This window comes from Haliotis rufescens, unplaced genomic scaffold (assembly GCF_023055435.1).
Source record: "Haliotis rufescens isolate VD_foot unplaced genomic scaffold, xgHalRufe1.0.p SCAF_11, whole genome shotgun sequence".
Classification (NCBI taxonomy): Eukaryota; Metazoa; Mollusca; class Gastropoda; order Lepetellida; family Haliotidae; genus Haliotis; species Haliotis rufescens.
The window spans coordinates 14,706,456-14,725,873 of NW_025963791.1; the positions used below are offsets into that span (position 1 = coordinate 14,706,456).

Here is a 19,418-nt window from a genome sequence, read left to right on the forward strand (position 1 = left end):
CATTTGAACATTTACAGGAGTCTTTTATCTGTTGCAAACCGAAATTGTTTCAAAATTTGGTAAAAAACATAACTTTGCATTAAATCTTATTCAATGTCACAGGAACTTTTGTTGTTCAGTATATTTCATGAACCTTGACTTCTATCAAACCTGGTAAGACTCTACTGCCAAATGACCAATCAGTATTGGCAGACGACTAATCTCATGGTTAATTTAGATCTAGGCCCGGGGCCACAGTGACCTTAGCAGTTTGACTATCGCATGTCAATGTTAAAGGATCGAGAGTTAAGATCAGTTAGTAGCTCCTAGCCTTTTACTCAATCAAAGAGAGTTACAATGTTCATTAATCAATCTTTCAAGTGTCGCGGTGTCCAATAGTAGATTAACTGTAGACTCTATGACCTTTTACCCTTGAACAACCATTACCCTGGCCTACACATGCCTCTCCATAATTTGGTCACTTATGATTGTCCTCTATGACTTGGCTGGCTGGTGTTTATGTTCAGATTACATGGATTCCCATGCTTTCAGTCAATGATCTGGACTTGATTTTCTACTGCCCACCATGACATACCTTCAAAATTGGCATGTTGCCTTAAGCAACATTCAGTGTTTGTGAACCAAAGTATGTGTTTTATTAACTGGAAAGACACTCACAAAAGTTCATGAACACACATGAATAGCCTACAAGCACCATGTTGATCTCAAAGCTGACAATCAGCTGCACCAAGGGTCCTACAGGTGCTGGTCCAAGGGTCCTACAGACAATCAGCTGCACCAAGGGTCCTACAGGTGCTGGTCCAAGGGTCCTACAAGCGCTGGTACATTCTGATTCAACTGCTCTTTTGTATGAACACACAATGCCATTCAGTGAGTGAGTGAGTTGGGTTTAACGCCGCTTTTAACAGTATTTCAGTTATATCACGGCGTGTCTGCTGAACTTGGAAGGAAAGCCCGAAACGATGCAGGTCTCAGGCGTTTACCACTTCGGTGAAACCCACAAGCACGGGTGTGGTGCTGACAAACCCAGAAACATAATCGGGGCGAACCGGGATTCAAACCCACAATCATAGGTTTCTGGCGTGTCCAAGGGACGCAACTCTGCACAGCGAATCGCGGCGTCTTAGATGACTGGGCCACCTGTGCCCCCCAATGCCATTTAGAAAGTGGTCAAATGTAACAAATGTAATATTTGGGATAACACTTTCTTTGTAAATTACAGATTCTCGTACTTTTTGGGGTTAAGTCCCGTCCAGAATTCGAACCCACACTGCCAGAGTGAGGCACCTAATCGCCAGTACACAGTCAGCGATCTAACCCACTCAGCCACCTAGGCTTCCACAAAAATGAAAGTCCGACAACTGGTAGTATAGATCACGAACTTTGTGAACCCATCTGACAAGTGTAAATTGGCATGGCTCTCATGGCCGAAAGCTATGAACACTGTGCTGGCGATTATGTGTCTCACTCTGGCAGTGTGGGTTCGAATCCTAGATGGGACTCAACCCAGAAAAGTATGAGAATCTGTACCTTACAAAGAAAGTGTTATCCCAACATTTGTTACGCTCTCTTGTATATTCAATTCTGATGTTTAGTCATTTGACAGAAGATGGACAAACTTCTCAACAGCCATTATCCAATCTCCTTGCAGTGTTAACCACTCATCCTGTAGCAGGTGTCTATTAGTTGAGAAAAGACAACAACATCATTCCAATGGGTTAATTCTATCAAAATTTATTTTTACTGAAAATAGAAAGAGCTGAGTGTGTGATCATTACATACAAACCTGGAGATGATGGTCTGTGTCAGGCTACAACAGCAGAATATGGTAGGTCTTCATATACCACAGTTTTACAAACGTCTATATATCTACACATCTGACACCAGCTTCAAGTGAGAGCATGTCATCCTGAGGTTTTCACCAAGCAAACATAGTATCAAAAGCTGATGCTTGAACAAAGCATTCCTTTTCTAAAGATAACTATTGTAAAGGACCCATACATTCATTCCTTGGGCTTGGTTCCAGGTAACTAGGATTAATAATAATTTCTGGGTGTTACAGATATAAACATGGCACTTGGTGCAATTTATCTAGATGTGTAAATATAGTGAGGTTCTAAAACTGCCCAGCATGCATTGTATAACATACCAGAAGATACAGGCAACTTGTTTGAAGAAATGGAAAGAGCGGGAGAATATGTACACAGAGTGCTTTTCTTCGGATAACTAGCTACCATTCTCAAAATAACAAATCCTGTGAAACATCAAATAAACATAACAAAAATTATATTTCAATTTAACAAACTAGAATGAAACTTGATACCTGAAGTAACATCCTCACCCTCACATTTTCAAAAACTTCTGGTCTTATTATTTGATACTGTTTGCCCACACTGGAGACTGCAAAAAATGTGTTCTGGCAAGGACATAAGGCCTCTCTTGTGAAGTATTAGGTATACAGATTCATTTTTGCAAAAATATCAAAATTAAAAAATTGTCTTTTCGAAAGAACAAATGAAATGAATTAAAAATGCCTTTTATGAAAACAAGCCAAAGGACTTACTTCCTTGCCCCCATTGGCTTTTTATTATTATTCCTTTTCATGACTGTAGGTACTTAACAGACTTTATTTGGAGAAAAAAGACTTTGGGGAAATTTGTTCTGAATTGGTGAAACTTTGGATCATAGGGCCTATAAACAAACTGGAAGAAAACTAATATTAACCTTCACCTGTGCACACGAAGATGCTCCATGTGCTACACAAGTAGAAAGTGTGAAAGTGGAGAACAGAGTAAGCAGATCATGACATACATGTAGGTATTCCACAGGCATATTATATCACTGATATAGCCAGATTAATTTCCTACTAAACATTAGGGTATGTATATATTGATATATTTGTTTATATATATTATGCAACAAACAGGTTAATTCGATTAACAATGATAATCAACTAAAGATATAACTGGCGTATGTGCACATTGACAGTAAAATGAGAAACATTGTGACCTCATTTAAACCCAATATGTCAATATTTTTATTATTATTTTTATCTGTTTCAAACAAGTACCATTAATACCACAGGACAGTAACAGTTGTAAGGGCAATAGCGGTGTCCGTACCATATGGCTTTACGTATTCATTGGCCTATTTACACGAGTGACACACTAACACTTTATTGGAACAACAGAGAAAACTGTTTTTATCTTTGATGTGCAAGTAACAACATAGCTGTACATCCTCAGATGTGTATCTGGTTTCCAAAAATCAGCTTAAACACCAACTGAAAGTGAAATCTTGCAGACGACCTGAGCCTTTCTCCTTGTCAGATGATGTATTTTTGGAATTTAAATGTTTTGAATATTCTCTTCAACATGAATGTACTCTTGGGTTTATGAGTGCATACAGACATTTCTATGGTTTAATTTTGGCGAAGCTGCCTGATCTATACTGAAACACTTTGAAAATGCATATTCACTATTTTGGGCAACATTTGGCAAAATGGCCATAAAAAACAAATGAAGTTCTCTTTTTTTAGGCATGAGATAATCAAACACAACAATGTCGTTGTACGGGTTTCAATCTCATTCGATGTGTTTGGAGATGGACTTGAGCACAAAAGCACATCTTTTCTGATTTTGAGTTAAAGTTGATTATGCATTTTCATTGTGCTTTAGCACAGATACAACTGAGGTACAGAATAATTTTTTGAAAAGCACAAAGAGACTTGGTTCCAATATGTCTGAACACATGTACAGAACAGTTTAGGAGTAAAGTGTCGTTAGAGGAAACTCCCTCCCTTCAGAGCATGATCAGTCTTGGAGCAAAACGCTGCTACTGTGATAAAGATAATGGTAAAAAGCCTACAAGAACCAAAATTGGAAAAGGAAGAGGCACCAATGGTCCTGGATTAACACAAAATGTTTGGGGCCAAAAAAATGGACTATGTTCATGACAATGTAGACACATCACTGTCAAGCCATGGAGATCATCCTTCCTGAACCTATGTTAAACTTCTGATAAACATACCACCGTTCCTCTTTGGAGAGGGAAACCTTGTTCAGCAGTAATATGGTAACATTGATAAAGTCATCACTGAAACAAGAGACAACTTTCATGGGATCACTACAACAGTTGGACATTCATGATGAAAAATAAACAAATTCTGGTTATCACACTTGCATACTGTCAGACTCAAAGACTTTAAACGGAAGTATATTAAGATACTATGTGCAAAAGATGAAATAACTGTTTGCTTTCATCAAAGACCCACAGATGTGTCGGTCAAACAGCGAAATTTATAACTTGTGGTTTACCTGATAAAAACTGGCCATATCTTTGGAACATTTTTGTAAACAACTCTGGTTCTGATTAAAAATAAATATGGTGATTTATCACATACAAGGTTACTGCTGATAGCTTTCCTCCATGAATAACAGGCCATTTGTTGTGGTCAACCTACAAAATCTATTATGTACAACACATTTTTTGCACATGATATCTTGAACATCATACCATTAAGATCTTTATTCCAGTTACCGGTATTCACCTTTCACAGATTCAAGGTGTTTCATCACAGCTATACGGGAGGAGGTATTTCAAGCCATTCAGAATGTAGGATTACTTTGTCTCTAGTTTCTTGCAAAAAGCTACTGACAGTGAGTTATGCCTTAATTGCCCATCAGACATTGTACCAATGGGACGATGAATGTACACCTATAACTGTATAAGCACATCACTGATCATCATCACACCCACATGCATGCTTATGTGTAATAGGTGAAGAAACTCCACTTATATGGCCCCAATATAACCTTGACTATGTTGGGTAAAGGCGAAAGTCGTCAACTTAGAGCGAAACAATCCAGTCAAGGTTTTGGGGGATCACAGCTTGTATGCCTTTCAGCTAAACATTCCAACTTTTACATATTCTCTATCAGAAACATTCCATCTTTTACATATTCTCTATCAGGAAACATTCCATCTTTTACATATTCTCTATCAGGAAACATTCCAACTTTTACATATTCTCTATCAGGAAACATTCCAGCTTATTGTATGTCCCTGTCATACGCCTCATCCATCCACTCGTCTCTGATGGCATCACATTGAGGCTCGGCATCAGTTACCCTGTTGGATAGGCTTATCATGCTGTAGGGTCATCCTATAAAACCCATGTCCGTAACACAACTGTCTACACATACTAAGCATATTACAGAACAGAAACGATCTGCCATGATACACATGTGGTTGGCATTGCTTTTTTTCCATCTAGTTGAAAAATGTCCATCTTGATCTAAAGAAAGCATTTTTTGCTATGACAAACACGTGCATGGAGCACACTTTCGATAACTGAACACAAAACATGGAAACTAACACCAATATTTCAAAAAGTACAGATCAACCAATTATTCATATTTATCATTAGCCTCATATTGAAAACATCTTGACACATGAACGGTGGATTTGTATAGTCTAAGCCCCACAGTGAAAAACCTCTTTGAAAATATCTATCACACATTATGTATTAAGGCAGTGGACAATCTGGCATCACAACCTAAACACGTACAGTGGACTTATTCAATTTCTGCTATTACTTTTAACATAAACCTACTCACCCCTACAAGCTAAGCAGGTGCCCTTTTATGCTAGTACTACAGGTTAACAAATGAGGTTGAGACATTTGGTTTTTTTCTTAAGTACAATAGCATTTTCTGAATATGAGACCACATCCAATTCATTTGTGAAATCGTCAAAGAAAAACAACAAAATCAAACAACTTTTAACATCTTTTTAAAACACTTACTCAAATTTCATACTATGCGAAATGGTAGCCTTGTGGGACAATATTTTATTTTTGTTCCAATTTAATCTGATGATTTATTTGATCAATAATGAAAATTACATTTCAAATGTTTAAAAAGTTCCAAGAACTAAGAACATGTTATTATTTTGAGATACTAGTAAAAAACATCCAAATAAATGCAGGTGAAAAAGGTCATATAATATTAAGAAGCATCTTGTAATCTTAATTGCCAAGGCAGTTGTATGGTCATATGCAATGTAAACCTAATCTACCAGATGCTAGTAGGCAGACCACTACTTATCACTAATATTCTTATACCCATTCAGCTGGTGAATAAGCACATGAAGAACTAGACTACAGAACATTCTGAGATATGTCAAAAATGTTTGATAACAAGTTAATAACAAGATTGAAATTGAAAACAGCATATAAGAATGTAGTTTGAAGAATAAATAGCAACTTCATATTTTAGTTACTACCCACCAAATGTAAAGCTAAAACTGTAATCCTAGATAATTTACAGGTATTTCACAAAGATTAGAATTGAAAGTTGAAAAATACAAATATTCAAACATGCTCAAAACCAATGATTATTTCTGAAAATAGTAATTTGCTACATCAGGAAAAACTACTGCCTAAAGAATAAGACTGTTTTAATTTAAACAGAAGTGCCTTCAATAATCCTACAAAAACTGTTCAATCACTTCAGAAACAAATGGTTTTGAACATGTTCTCAAAATCTCCTTTAAAGAACTACTTCTCTTGTTTGGGGTGAACAGTGAACGTATTAGTTGCATAGTGTGGTGATTTGTTCCATTAAATTCAATGACACGTTCCAACAAAACTGACACATTCCATGACAAACTGGACAACTAAACCTTTAAATAAGGAAAAGAGTTCAATATTAGGTGTGCAGCCCTCAAGTGCAAAACAGGACAAAAGTATTTGAAAACCACACAAAACAGAGAACATAAAACAGCTGTTTTGACACCCATGAAACCATTCCCTAGAGGTAACAATTGATCAACTACAATAACAGGATGAAAAGGAGAAAAACTCTAAAAATAACGCTTGGAAAAACTTGGACCAAAAGGAAGGCTTTCTCAACAAATCAAAATGATGTACCATTTCCGTAATCCGTGGTATGATTTGTAACACTATGCTGTCAGAACAACCTACAGCGTGATGCCTACATGATATGTATACTGTGAGAATCAACCTCTCCGATGTTGTATAGCAGTTACTTACAGCATAGGACAGTGTTTGAATAGCTCATCTCAATGACCATTAAGGACAAATAGGAACTTGATGAATAAGAGTACTAGCCTAGTTCTGGATGATCCATGTGGAGATATTTAACATGTAATACACAGATCCATGTGGAGATATTTAACATGTAATACACAGAGTCTAACCTTATCAAAAACTGTCCATACGACAAATGTCCATCAGTTTCCACACGACCAGTAATATACTGATGGAAACAAATAAGGGAACAAAGAAAAATATGGGGAAGTCAGCTTTACTGTCAGTACATTTGAAATAGCGCGCATATAAATTCAGAATCAAACGTCTAGAGATGTGTTTGTGTGCATTCTTTCAACATGTATTTGGTAGACATGGCTGCGAACAACTCAAGATAGGATATCATTTTGCTGTATTGAAAACGAAGTGTTCCCTGATTAATTTCCATCAGTATATTAACTGAGAAAAGTCACTAGTTCTACTAGATGACCAAATACAGCAAAGTGAAAGGTGACACTTTTCCCATAGTCATGTAAACAGTAAGAATTTGACTAGCTCTTTTACAGCTAGAGTCTGTACGAGACGTGTAAGCAGGATATTAAAGGTTGTCAAAATGGCCAATGGTCACTGCAGATTGTCCTAGTGTTGAGGAATGACTGTTGAGATTAAAACTGTGATGCCCCTAGAAGGGTATTGGTATTTACGCTAACCCAGCTTAAAAGCAATCCTTATATGCACTGTAAGGCAGACATCTGTAAGAACTTACTTTAGCCTTGTCCCTAAAGCAGTCTCAGCACTTTCGTAAGTCTATATCAAAGTTATGATCGTCATAGCGCTAAGATCGCTTTGTGGACTCTGGCCCAGAGCTTTATGATAACTGATGTTCCTGGCACTGACTCATGTTCCGGCACTGACTCGTGTCCTGGCAAGTATTCGAAAGAATTCCCACCACCTTGCCCTGTACTGATTTTTTCTCCAACCAGAGAGTTTTTCCCAGGTGTGCCATATATGACTCATAAAGGAGATGGGCCTGTTCCTCAAACCTACCTTAGTGCTACAACTATTGCAACCAGTACCAAACACCGTTTAATCTTATTGCTCAAACTTGTCTTCTGTCAACATCTAAAACAGCTTTCATTCCCTAACACAGGGATAAGACCCTGTTCTTTAATTCAATCTTAGGCCTGAACAATTCCAACTCCTGCTCTAATATGTCATTGGTCATGGGCATCTTTCAGTGAGCATCCATTACCAGAGACGTAACCCCATACTCAAACAACGAGTTAAGAAAGACAAAGCACTAAGATCACTTCATGGAAGCGGGCCCTGGACAGTCAGTAAACCCTTTCAGACAAAGTCTTTTGTTCTCATGGCATAACAGTTTCTCTATTCCCAATAATTCCGGTGAATATGACAAATACGTCCCACCTTCCTGGTATGGACAACCCTGACTCCAACTACCCTCTGCAGTGCACTATACTACAGCAACAACTGTGCCAGTGCTTATGCTGTTTCTTGTTTGAACTTGACCTTCTCTAGCTCTGTGATGGGTAGGTGTAGCTGCAGGGGGTCACGAAGGCGGCGGAGGTCGTGTTCAACTTGCGAGACAGCGTCACGCAATTCGTTGTACTTATGAACATCTAGATTCTGCTTCTTGGCTTGCTTGTAGAACTTCAACAAGAATTGGCGATCTCTTATATCAGGGAAACTGTAGTCCTGAAAACATATGACATGATTGTTACACCAAAGATCAGTTCATCCATCCTCAGGGTTCTGAAAGTCTTTGGCAGCTCATAAGAGACGACTGGTTGGATCGGTAGATCAGGCTCACTGACTTGGTTGATGCATGTCATCATATTCCAATTGCATAGATTGATGCTTGTGATTTCAATCACTGGTTTGTCTCGCCAAGACTCGATTATTATCAGACCGCCATTAAACAACTTAACGTCAAATGACATACCGTATTTTCTTGAGTATAGTGTGCACTTTTTTTCCAAAAAACACAGCCGTGTACAAGGGGGTGCGCATTATACACGAATTAATGAGTTTTGATGTTTTTTCCTCCATGGAAAGACATTACAATGAGCACGTAACACCGGAAATACCGTGTCAACAAATCCATACTGAAGTTCGCAAATTATCCATGTAATTACACTGTCTGGCTATAAAAAGTGTTCTTTGTATATCTGGACTTATGTTTGTAACTTATTTCGTTAATTTTATTCAAAATTCCTTTTAATATTGTTACGAGAAAATACACAAGGTAATCTTAATCCCTGGATATAAATTAATGCCTAGCTGAACAAAAAGTACAATTTAAACGGTAAATAAACATGTCTGGTGATTTTTTATCTCCAATTTTGAATTTGTACTGACGAAGTTTCTCATCACTCGTTCGTTTGCCGGACTTCGCTGAAGGGGTACGGTGTAAATATTTTCTGCGCATAATATTCAAATTTCTTTTTTTCCAAAATATTGAACCCACTAGAGGGGGGTGCACATTATACATGGGTGCGCACTATACTCAAGAAAATACGGTAAGAATTCAGGTCGGAGACACTTTGTAGCACTCATACATTTAATGAGTGCTATGATGGTGCTCAGACCTGAATCAAAAGCTGATGTACAATCATTGACTCACATAATCTGGCTACAATGATGTACTAAATCACGCAGGTGAAAGCTAGTCACATGGGTTGATGTGTACATTTTGTTGTAGTTGCGCCACACTCAGCAATATTCCAGCTTTATGATGGAAGCCTGTAAATTATCGAGGCTCAACTAGACAATCCAGAGATTGATATTATGAACAGTGATACACTCCATCGAGGTATGACGACACCCCAATCACCCAAGTCACTGCAGGCTAATTCCTCCCCTGAATCCCAACAAGGTGCCACAGAGGAGACACACAAAACACATTCTATCATGAATTTGGAAAATACTCCATTTTGATTGGTCAAATAGGTTTCAAATCACAATAACCCCCTCAGTTAAATCTACAGGTAACCTAGCTCTACATTGAAAATGTAGGTTTATTTCCTAATATCTCTGACATCCCTAGACCTCACTGTTTAGAAAACAACGCCCCTGTCTGAAAGTTAATTCTTACCAAATGTGTGGGGCTGCTAATAAAATTACATTCATCTGCAATCTTTAGCAGGAAGAGCGCCTTCAAACTAAAAGTGATGCATATAAATGCTAGATACCCTTGTTCAAGCAGAAGTGAACCTCATTTTGACCCACCTGTTTTGTGACGACAAAGTAAGCATACATGGCCATGGTGGTTCCGTATGTGACGAAGTAGGTCACCGGCTCCATGATGTCCCAGGAGTACTCCCACCAAGTGAGTCGGGCAAGAATGCCGAACTGAAGCCCCATCAAACCCAGGCCCAGCCATGTCAGCTTCGACGTGTAGTTAGTCGACTTCATAGCCAGATCTTGTTTAACCTACCAAGGAAAACAGAAACGATTAGAAGTGTTATTTTCACAAACACACTCAAACAAATGACATTATCATCATGCAAATAAGTAAAAATACAACTGCTGCAAGCTGGAATCGATCAGTTTGTACAAAAGGTTTTTCAGTTCTGACACCCATGCAACAGACTGATTTCTTCCTATAAGCCAAAGTCACATTCTCCATATAAATAAACTGTTATCTGGTGAAAAAATTCTGTGTCATAACTGAAAAGGATATACAGAAAGGTAGTGTTCGGTTTCATGCAACATCCCAAATATGAAAACATATATGTCTAGAAAACACTGCCCAGCACTAACAGCATACATTTCCCTTGTTCACTATGAAGGTCATATGATTTGCTCGTGTAATTGGCACAAACGAGGTGATCAGGCCACTGAAATAATGAAATGAACTTCAGGTAATTTGTTTTTAAAAATAAAGACATCAATGCATATCTACATTACAAAATGCTGAAATGATCATCATTTGCTTTCAAAGTTTGTATTCTTTTGAAGCATGTAAATATCCACAGATTTATCTGTTCCTTCTGATTCCATACTACATGTCAGATCTCTTCCATCTTTCTAAGTCTAAGAGGGCGGACGGGTAGCCTTGTGGTTAAAGCGTTCGCCCGTCACGCTGAAGACCCGGGTTCGATTCCCGACATGGGTACAATGTGTGAAGCCCATTTCTGGTGTCCCTTGCCGTGATATTCCTGAAATATTGCTAAAAGCGTCGTAAAACAAAACTCACTCACTCGCTCACTCTAAGTCTAAGAAGGATAGAGCCAGCAATGGCCAGCTCTGCAACAATCATATTTCAGCAGTTGACATACTTCAGCACACTATACCTCAAATACCCATTTACTATCAGAGAATCACCATCATCACCGAAAAAGAAATGTTTTGAACAAAAATCCTTATAAAACACATCATTCCTGCCACAAAGAGTGTGAAACTTTTATCTGAAAGTGAAGCCAGAGTATACATAAACAGATCATATCATCGAAGTGCGTCAGCAAGCGAGTGAATTTGGTTTAATGCTGCTTTGAACAGTATTCCAGTTAAATCACACATGTCAGCTGAATGCGGGAGGAAAGCCCAAAGGATGCAGGACTCTGATGTTTACCACTTTGGTGAAACCCATGAGCATGGGTACGTGCTGACAAACCTCTAGAATAATCGGGGTGAACTGGAATTCAAACCCACCGTCAGAAACAAACAGAAATAATACTTCTGTTGCTTTCTGATGACATCAAACTGGTGGAATCGTTTAAACTAAATTGCTTTGATGATTGACTATTTGTGGACTTTTTGTGGATGATTTGTGGGTTTGTGGGAGCATGGACATGACCAACCTTAAAGTCAGGTAACATCAACATCATGAAAAATAGATAAAAACATTTCATTTGAATTTCATGGCGGGTAAAACAGCATGATATTGACAGCTCAGCCTATGACAAGGCCATAATGCTGTACACAATCCCCCAGTGTTCTTCAGAGGTGAGCTTGTGTGAACACTGCTGTCACCTGAGGTGTGTGTAGATGGAACTTCACATTGATTTTAACATTAAGCTTGAAACCACTGCTCCTATATTTCAGCCGCATGACATCCCAATATCTTGGTCTAGGTTCAGATTTCACTTAGAAAGCTATCTACTGTTCAATTTACATAAACCACATTCATGATCAATCTGACTAGATCAATACTTGAAATAAATCTTCTTTTTATTTCTTCACTCCAGACAACTTTGGAAAAAAATTTGATTTAAATCCAAATAGGCATATGCAAAACACAGCCAGATCAATGAGGTGCCACAGCAAAGCGACCACATTTTCACCAGACTTCAATAATTGCTATCCCTTCAATAATTGCTAATCTTAATGTACCGTATTCGACGTAATAAGCGCCCACGGCGACATTTGCTAAGATATTGGCTATTGAACAATCCCAATCAGCACCCCTTCCGAGTGATCAATGTACACACGACTTATATATTCCCGTATAATATGCACTCGTGTGTTTTATGCACCCTTAATTATGGGCATTTAATTCTGGAATAATATATCTGTCGTACATAAACATTTCAGGCTGTCGGTATAAACCACAAAATTTATCTTTCACCTCTGTTTTTTCCACCAAAATAACATTCTGATAAGATCCCCCTATTTCTTATTTTGAGAGCGCCCTGGGCGCTTATTACGTCGAATACCCTACCTGCAGAAGTTCAATGTCTTTTAGTGTTCTCAATTTGAAAATATAAGATAGCTATGTGATAAATCGCAAGGAACAATGAAGAACAAATGTAGTTTATTCACGATAAAACATTGACATGACATCATTTCATCCGATCTGAATATGCGCTCGCAACTTGATGATGTCATATATTAGACGACAACGTTTTTGAGATGGAAGTGTCAAGTAAGTTGTTCCCATAGATGTAGCTGGGCTACACAGATAAACTCAGTGGCCGAACGATCGCATCCAAAAGTGGAAGAGATATGACAATCGGTATTGAGAGAAAAGGTACAGATAATCAACATGAGGACTGTGAGAATATGCAGGAAAGCTCAACCCACCTGTTCGTAAAATTGACCTGTCTGACATTCGGATTCTATTCAGCATATTATTAAAATTTGGATCAATATTTTTAAAGCTTGTACATTTCATCAACATCCTTAAAGAGGCTGTACATAATGTTGATATCACATATAACAAATAAACAACTTGCGGTCGTTTTTAATCTACAATAAACAACTCCCACATGTCGTTAATCTCTTAAATAATCTAGTTTCATATGAAGGGTAACAAGAGTTTGCCACTAACGTGGCTATTATCCCCCGCCCCTGTTGCAGAATTTATGACATAATTAAATCTAAACAAACCCTAACCTTTTTTAACCGAGGTGGAACTTGTCATGGAAATTGTAAAAAAAAAGAAGAGTTTGAAACCTAGGTCCATCTTGTTGCCATGGAAACGTAAAAAATAAATATTTCTCAAATTTCTAAATAGCAAAAGGCACCAGTTCAGCATGTACCTGACAGACCTGCAAAGTTTGATGAAAAATATTGAATGGTTTCTGAGTTATGCTCCGGAAACGAACCCTACCATCACAGAACCTAAGTCCATCTTGTTGCCATGGAAACGTAAAAAAATAAATATTTCTCAAATTTCTAAATAGCAAAAGGCACCAGTTCAGCATGTACTTGACAGACCTGGAAACGTTTCATGAAAAAATATTGAACGGTTTCTGAGTTATGCTCAGGAAACGAAACGTGACGGACGGACAGAGCCTGTTTCTATATCCCCCGCCAACTTCGTTGGGCGGGGGATAATTATCAAGGGCAGGACATATAATCTATATCTAAGGAAAGCAGCAAGTTCTTGGTAAATCAGGCCACAATTGGTTATATTCTACAGAACATCTGTAGTACTCCAACACCATCAACATAACTCATGTCAGCAAGAAGTTTGTTTGTTTGTTTGTTTGTTTGTTTAACTCTGCACTCAGCAATATTCCAGCTTTATGACGGCGGTCTGGAATAATCAAGTCTGGACCAGACAACCCAGTGATTGACATCATGAGCCTCGATCTATGCAATTGGGATACGATGACATGCATCAACTAAGTCAGAGAATCTGACCACCCGATCCTGTTAGTCGCCTCTTATGACAAGCATTGTCGCCTGATACAGCAAGCATGGGTTGCTGAAGACCATTCTACCCAGGTCTTCATGTGTCCAGTAATGAAAACTATGGAAAGGGAAGAAAACACTAAGGGAGATAACTACCCGTTCTAGAGGAGCCAGCTGCACTTTAAGGTCCTCCAGTTGCTGCTGCAGCTCCTTCTCCCGCTCCAGCTGATACTGCTCCACATTCAGGGTGGAGAACAGGGTGGATATCAACGCCTTCACGTCCGACAACATCACAGCATCCTCATTTACCAAGGGGCCTGGACAAGAGTATAAACAAGAAGTGAGTTGACCTTGACAGAAAGGAATTGACAAACGCATACATAACGTATCATCACTGATTGGAAATTGTTGTTTTTCGTGAAGTAAAACTAACATTCACATATAAACTAACATACAGTATTTGTACCAGTTTATACAGAAAGGGCTTTGACCTTAACTGAACGTCAAAATGGATGCCAAACCCTAGTGATCTAGTATATTACGTTTGACTTGGTGATCAAAGTGCTACTTATACAAACTAGGTCATAGGAAGGTCAAACCACCAAAATAAACACTTCCTCTGTATGTAAGACCATTTATATACTACAGGTACAAAATTTAACCACTGCCAAATTGGCTGACAAAGGGCCAAAAATGTCCTGAGAAAGACAAATCAGATCTTCTTGAACACCTTTAACTGTCCTCACTGAAGTGTGTTGGAAATGATTTGGTCTAGTTGTTCCTGCTGGTTTCACAGAAAATGTTTATGTATGCAGACAAACAAGACATGACACAGACAGACAGACATCATAACACACAAACACATAGACAGACGCCATCATTATAATTGGCCTTTGATCTGGTGAACAACGACATAAAGTGTAATATCACACTTTCAGACAACATTAGAGCTGGTCACGGACTAATCCCTTGATTGGCAATGTTCGTAATGCAGGGAAGACAGGCAAAGTACCCACACTGGGCTTCTCCTGTGTATACACGCAGCGATGGGATTACCTAAAAGCATGGCCAGACTCCTAGACTTAAAATCCCACTTCAAAGATGTAGTCACATTTTCTTAGCTTACTGAAGCAGTCATAAAATCAATCTACTTTTCCGAAACCTAATTATTGCTCGAGGTGTTTTTTTCTATTCTGGTGGAAAGAGGTGAATGTGATATCTATGTGTCATGGTTCACCAGCACTGGTACAGCTTGCTGGAATGCTATCCTCTTGCACATTTCATCAGCAGGAGCTGCTCGGGTAATAATTTACTTTGCAGCACGCCCCACACATATAAACTACTGAAAAGAAGTTAAGGACCACCCAATTCTTTCATATTACTAAAGTGCCACGAAGATTAACCTCTTGCACTACTGTAATATGAAAGAATCGGTTGGTCCTTAACTTCTTTTCAGTAGCATATACAACAACTAACAACCCACGATCAGGGCTGTAAAATAATTATCTTTCATTTCTAGAATGGTAGGACATATGATTGAACTACCATACATAATTTATATTGTACTCATACTTTCAAAGCAAAGGCAATCTAGCCCATACGCTTCAATAGTAGTCAGTCTCCAGTGTGTCTATGGGGGTTGAATTAGGTGAATGAAAGGGGTCAAGGTAAGGTCGGAGTCATGCATCATTGAAAATATAGATAGCTTACCATTCAGGCCTAGACAGGTCCCATATGAACAGAAAGTCTGTATTTGGCACACTGTCAGCCAAATTATAGAATAATCACACACAGATTTATTTGGACCTGCTTAGAGGCTGATACACTGCTCCAAGTTTGCAGCAACTGTCCGGAAAAACTCCCAAATTTGAATTCCAAATTTCCCAATTCATGTTATATATTAATAATGTATGTTATGGCTTTGTATTTCACTGACCAAATTTATGCTTGGAATCCTGGTTTTATTTTCCAACTATGTCACAGCGGTCTGTGAAGAATCAAATCTGTGATCAACGTCCTACACCATGAGTACACTGGCAGCAGAGTCACAACCACCCAATCCCTGTATAGGTCATCATGGCAATCAGGTGGTTGATTGGTTGGTTTGTTGTGTAACGCCGCACTCAGCAATATTCCAGCTATATGACGGCGGTCTGTAAGTAATCGAGTTTGGACCAGACAATCCAGTGATTAATATCATGAGCATCTATCCAGGCAATTGGGATCGATGACATGCATCAACCAAGTCAGCGAGGCTGACCATCCGATCCCGTTAGTCGCCTTTTTACGACAAGCATAGTCGCCTTTTACAGCAAGCATGGGTTGCTGAAGACCTATACTACCCCGGAATCTTCACAGGTCGCAATCATGTGGTATGGATGACAACAACAGGGTATATTTTAATCAGAAACACTGGTAATTCGTCGTGGAATAATATTGGCTAGAATGTTCGTTCAACACTGACATGAAACCCAACATGCTTAATTCCTACACTGTTTGACAGGGACAAAGAAACATGGACAGAAAACCTTTTCATGGACAAAGACAATTTTACTGTTCGGAACAACATTGGGAGACCTAACATCATAGCACCTGTTTCTTGAATGTTGTGATGGGACATAATGGATGACGGTCAGAGTTGATGGGCTTAATGGTATTACCGAAGACAGGTGGGACTACTTATGAATAAGTGGGTCAGTTGGGTCAAACGCTGCCTTTAACAGTTTTCAGACATATCACATGTATGCTTTATGTGGGAGAAAAGCCTGAAGTGATGCAGATCTGAGACGTTTACCACTTTGGTAAAACCCACCATTACAGTCAATGATAACTCCTCCAACAGACTTGACCATGACCACACCTGACCTGGTATAGCATCACACATACAGAAGAAGTATTTATTGCATGGAGAACTAGGAAGGACCTGTGTAGAGTTGACATCTAGGGTCACCACATGTCACAAGAACGTATGGCTACATCTCAAATGTTGCCAGAAGAGTAGGGAATAATCTTCTACCATTTCCTACCTTTTCCCATTAACAGGTATTTACACTTGTCCGGCTAATAGGTGTTTGTCTCGCCCCGGCCTCCACAAACACTTATTAACCAGAACACAGCTTATACGTCTCCTATATACAAACACTGTTGCTGAATTCTCTATTAGTGCCTAGTCTGCAGTATTCCAGCTATGGAGGGGTCATAGCGTCCAGGTGACCTGTACATACATCAAATGGGTATCCTCACCAAGCAGCCAGACCGACCTACACTTCCCATTATAGATATTTATACATCAATTATGGATTACTGGGGTCAATTTAGCCTAAGATTACAAAACAGCTACAGCACTCAGCAATATTCCAGCTATATGACAGCAGTGTAAACAAGGGCAAAATTGAGCGTGGCTCACTAATACCCCCGACCCGCCTAGTGTGTCAGTAGTTTCAAATTAAATAATGGATAGGGTAAGGGTTTGAAAAATTCATAAAAAAATGGAAAATTAATAAAAACATTTTTTTAAATTTTGACTGCACCCCACCATATGACACAGATTATATGTACAAAGTTTGAGATGAATCCACTGAATAGTTTAAGAGAAATCGCGCGGACAAAGTTTTTGGACGGACGGACAGAACCTTGGTATAACTATATACCCCGACCTAAAAGGTCGGGGGATATAATAATTCAATGACTGACATCATGAGCATTGACCTGCTCAATTATGATACGTTGAAAAGCACCAACCAAGTCAGCAAGCATGACCACCTGATGCCGTTAATCTTACAAGGGTTACTGAAGACCAATTCTAGCCTGAATCTTCACTTGGTTCTAGTTCTAGGGAACTATAACTAAACCCGCATACTAAATATATCACTGCTATTACAAAATCAGGATGTTCCTTTGTTCGATGAAATGTCACAGATATGTATGCCATGAAATAATCATCTATTCTCAATTCTCGGTTACACTGTCGTTGAAACAAAATATTCTAGTTTTCCATATGACTGCTACCGCGTATGAAATATGTATGAACGTGTAAACCTAGAATAGACAAGGAAAGCACTACACTACAATCTCTTGTCTTTCCAGACTGATTTCTGAATCACCATAAAGATTCCCACACCCTTCATTTTTCAGATACAGGCGAACTGTATCAGAGTGAAAGCAATACATTATTCAGCACCACAACCCCACACGATCACAGATCACATGCAGGCTTTCATCACAATAATACCATTACATGGGCATTGTCATTCCATCATTAAATTAGGCATTTGCATTCTTATGGTTATATCGGTGTGAAGACCATTACTTGCACGCCAACCTTGTGGTGTGGCCAGACTACAGGGACCACAGATCATACAGCTGTACACAACTGAGACTTGCCTGTGTCCAGCCTGGATACTGGGATCAATACACCATGGTGTGGAGAAGTGCTATAACGATACAGGCACTATATATCACAGTGCCATGATACAAGGGCTGCAATACGATGTATATCACCATAAGCAACATTTAATATATGAGATATATCACAGTGCCATGGTACATAGGTCTGCGATACGATGTGATACGATATGGGGTATAATATGAAAACTGCCAAGTAATAACCTGTACATGTCTGTATTTACACAGGTCCCTTCAACCTTGACTGTACATCACAGTGCCGTGATGCTGCGATATGATGCATATCACCATAGGCAAGATTGGACATTTGAGACATATCATGGTGCCATGATACAAGGGCTGTGATATGATGTATATCACCATAGGCAAGAAGGAATATTAGAGACACAGTCAAACACTGTTGTGTCGCACTTTGAGGTGTCAAATTTATGGTTTTCACAAAGTAATAGCTAGGTCTGTGCGTATTCTTTCATTATTCATCATTTTCAGTTGTGTTGAACCTTAGATAGCTCAAAGTATTTAAGTAGGTCCCTTCAACTCCAACACAAAGGTGTTTGATTGTGTATCATGGTGCCATGATGCTGTGATATGATCTATATCACCATAGGCAAGATTGAACATTTGAGATATATATCAGTCCATATGTGACGATGCATATCATCATAAGCAAGAATGAACTATAGAGTGAGTGAGTGAGTGAGTGAGTGAGTGAGTTGGGTTTAAGCCACTTTGAACAGTATTCCAATCACATCACGTGTCAGCCAGATGTGGGGGTAAAGCCCGAAGTGATGCAGGTCTGAGATGTTTCCCACTTGGGTGAAACCCATGAGCACGGGTATGGTGCTGACAAACCTAGAAACAT

The 19,418-nt window shown here is 38.9% G+C and overlaps 1 protein-coding gene across 1 annotated transcript in view; it reads right to left on the minus strand.

Annotated features, from left to right (window-relative positions):
* Window positions 1-1,718: 1,718 nt before the first annotated feature.
* The window catches only part of LOC124110628 (calcium uniporter protein, mitochondrial-like), a 104,701-nt gene continuing 87,001 nt past the window's right edge, over window positions 1,719-19,418 (minus strand). The window contains exons 5-7 of the mRNA XM_046469937.2: window positions 14,309-14,469; window positions 10,301-10,504; window positions 1,719-8,767 (exon numbers count right to left, since the gene is read on the minus strand). Of these exons, the coding sequence (XP_046325893.1) occupies window positions 8,555-8,767; window positions 10,301-10,504; window positions 14,309-14,469 (578 nt within the window). The 3' untranslated portion in view covers window positions 1,719-8,554. The remainder of the gene's footprint in view (window positions 8,768-10,300; window positions 10,505-14,308; window positions 14,470-19,418) is intronic.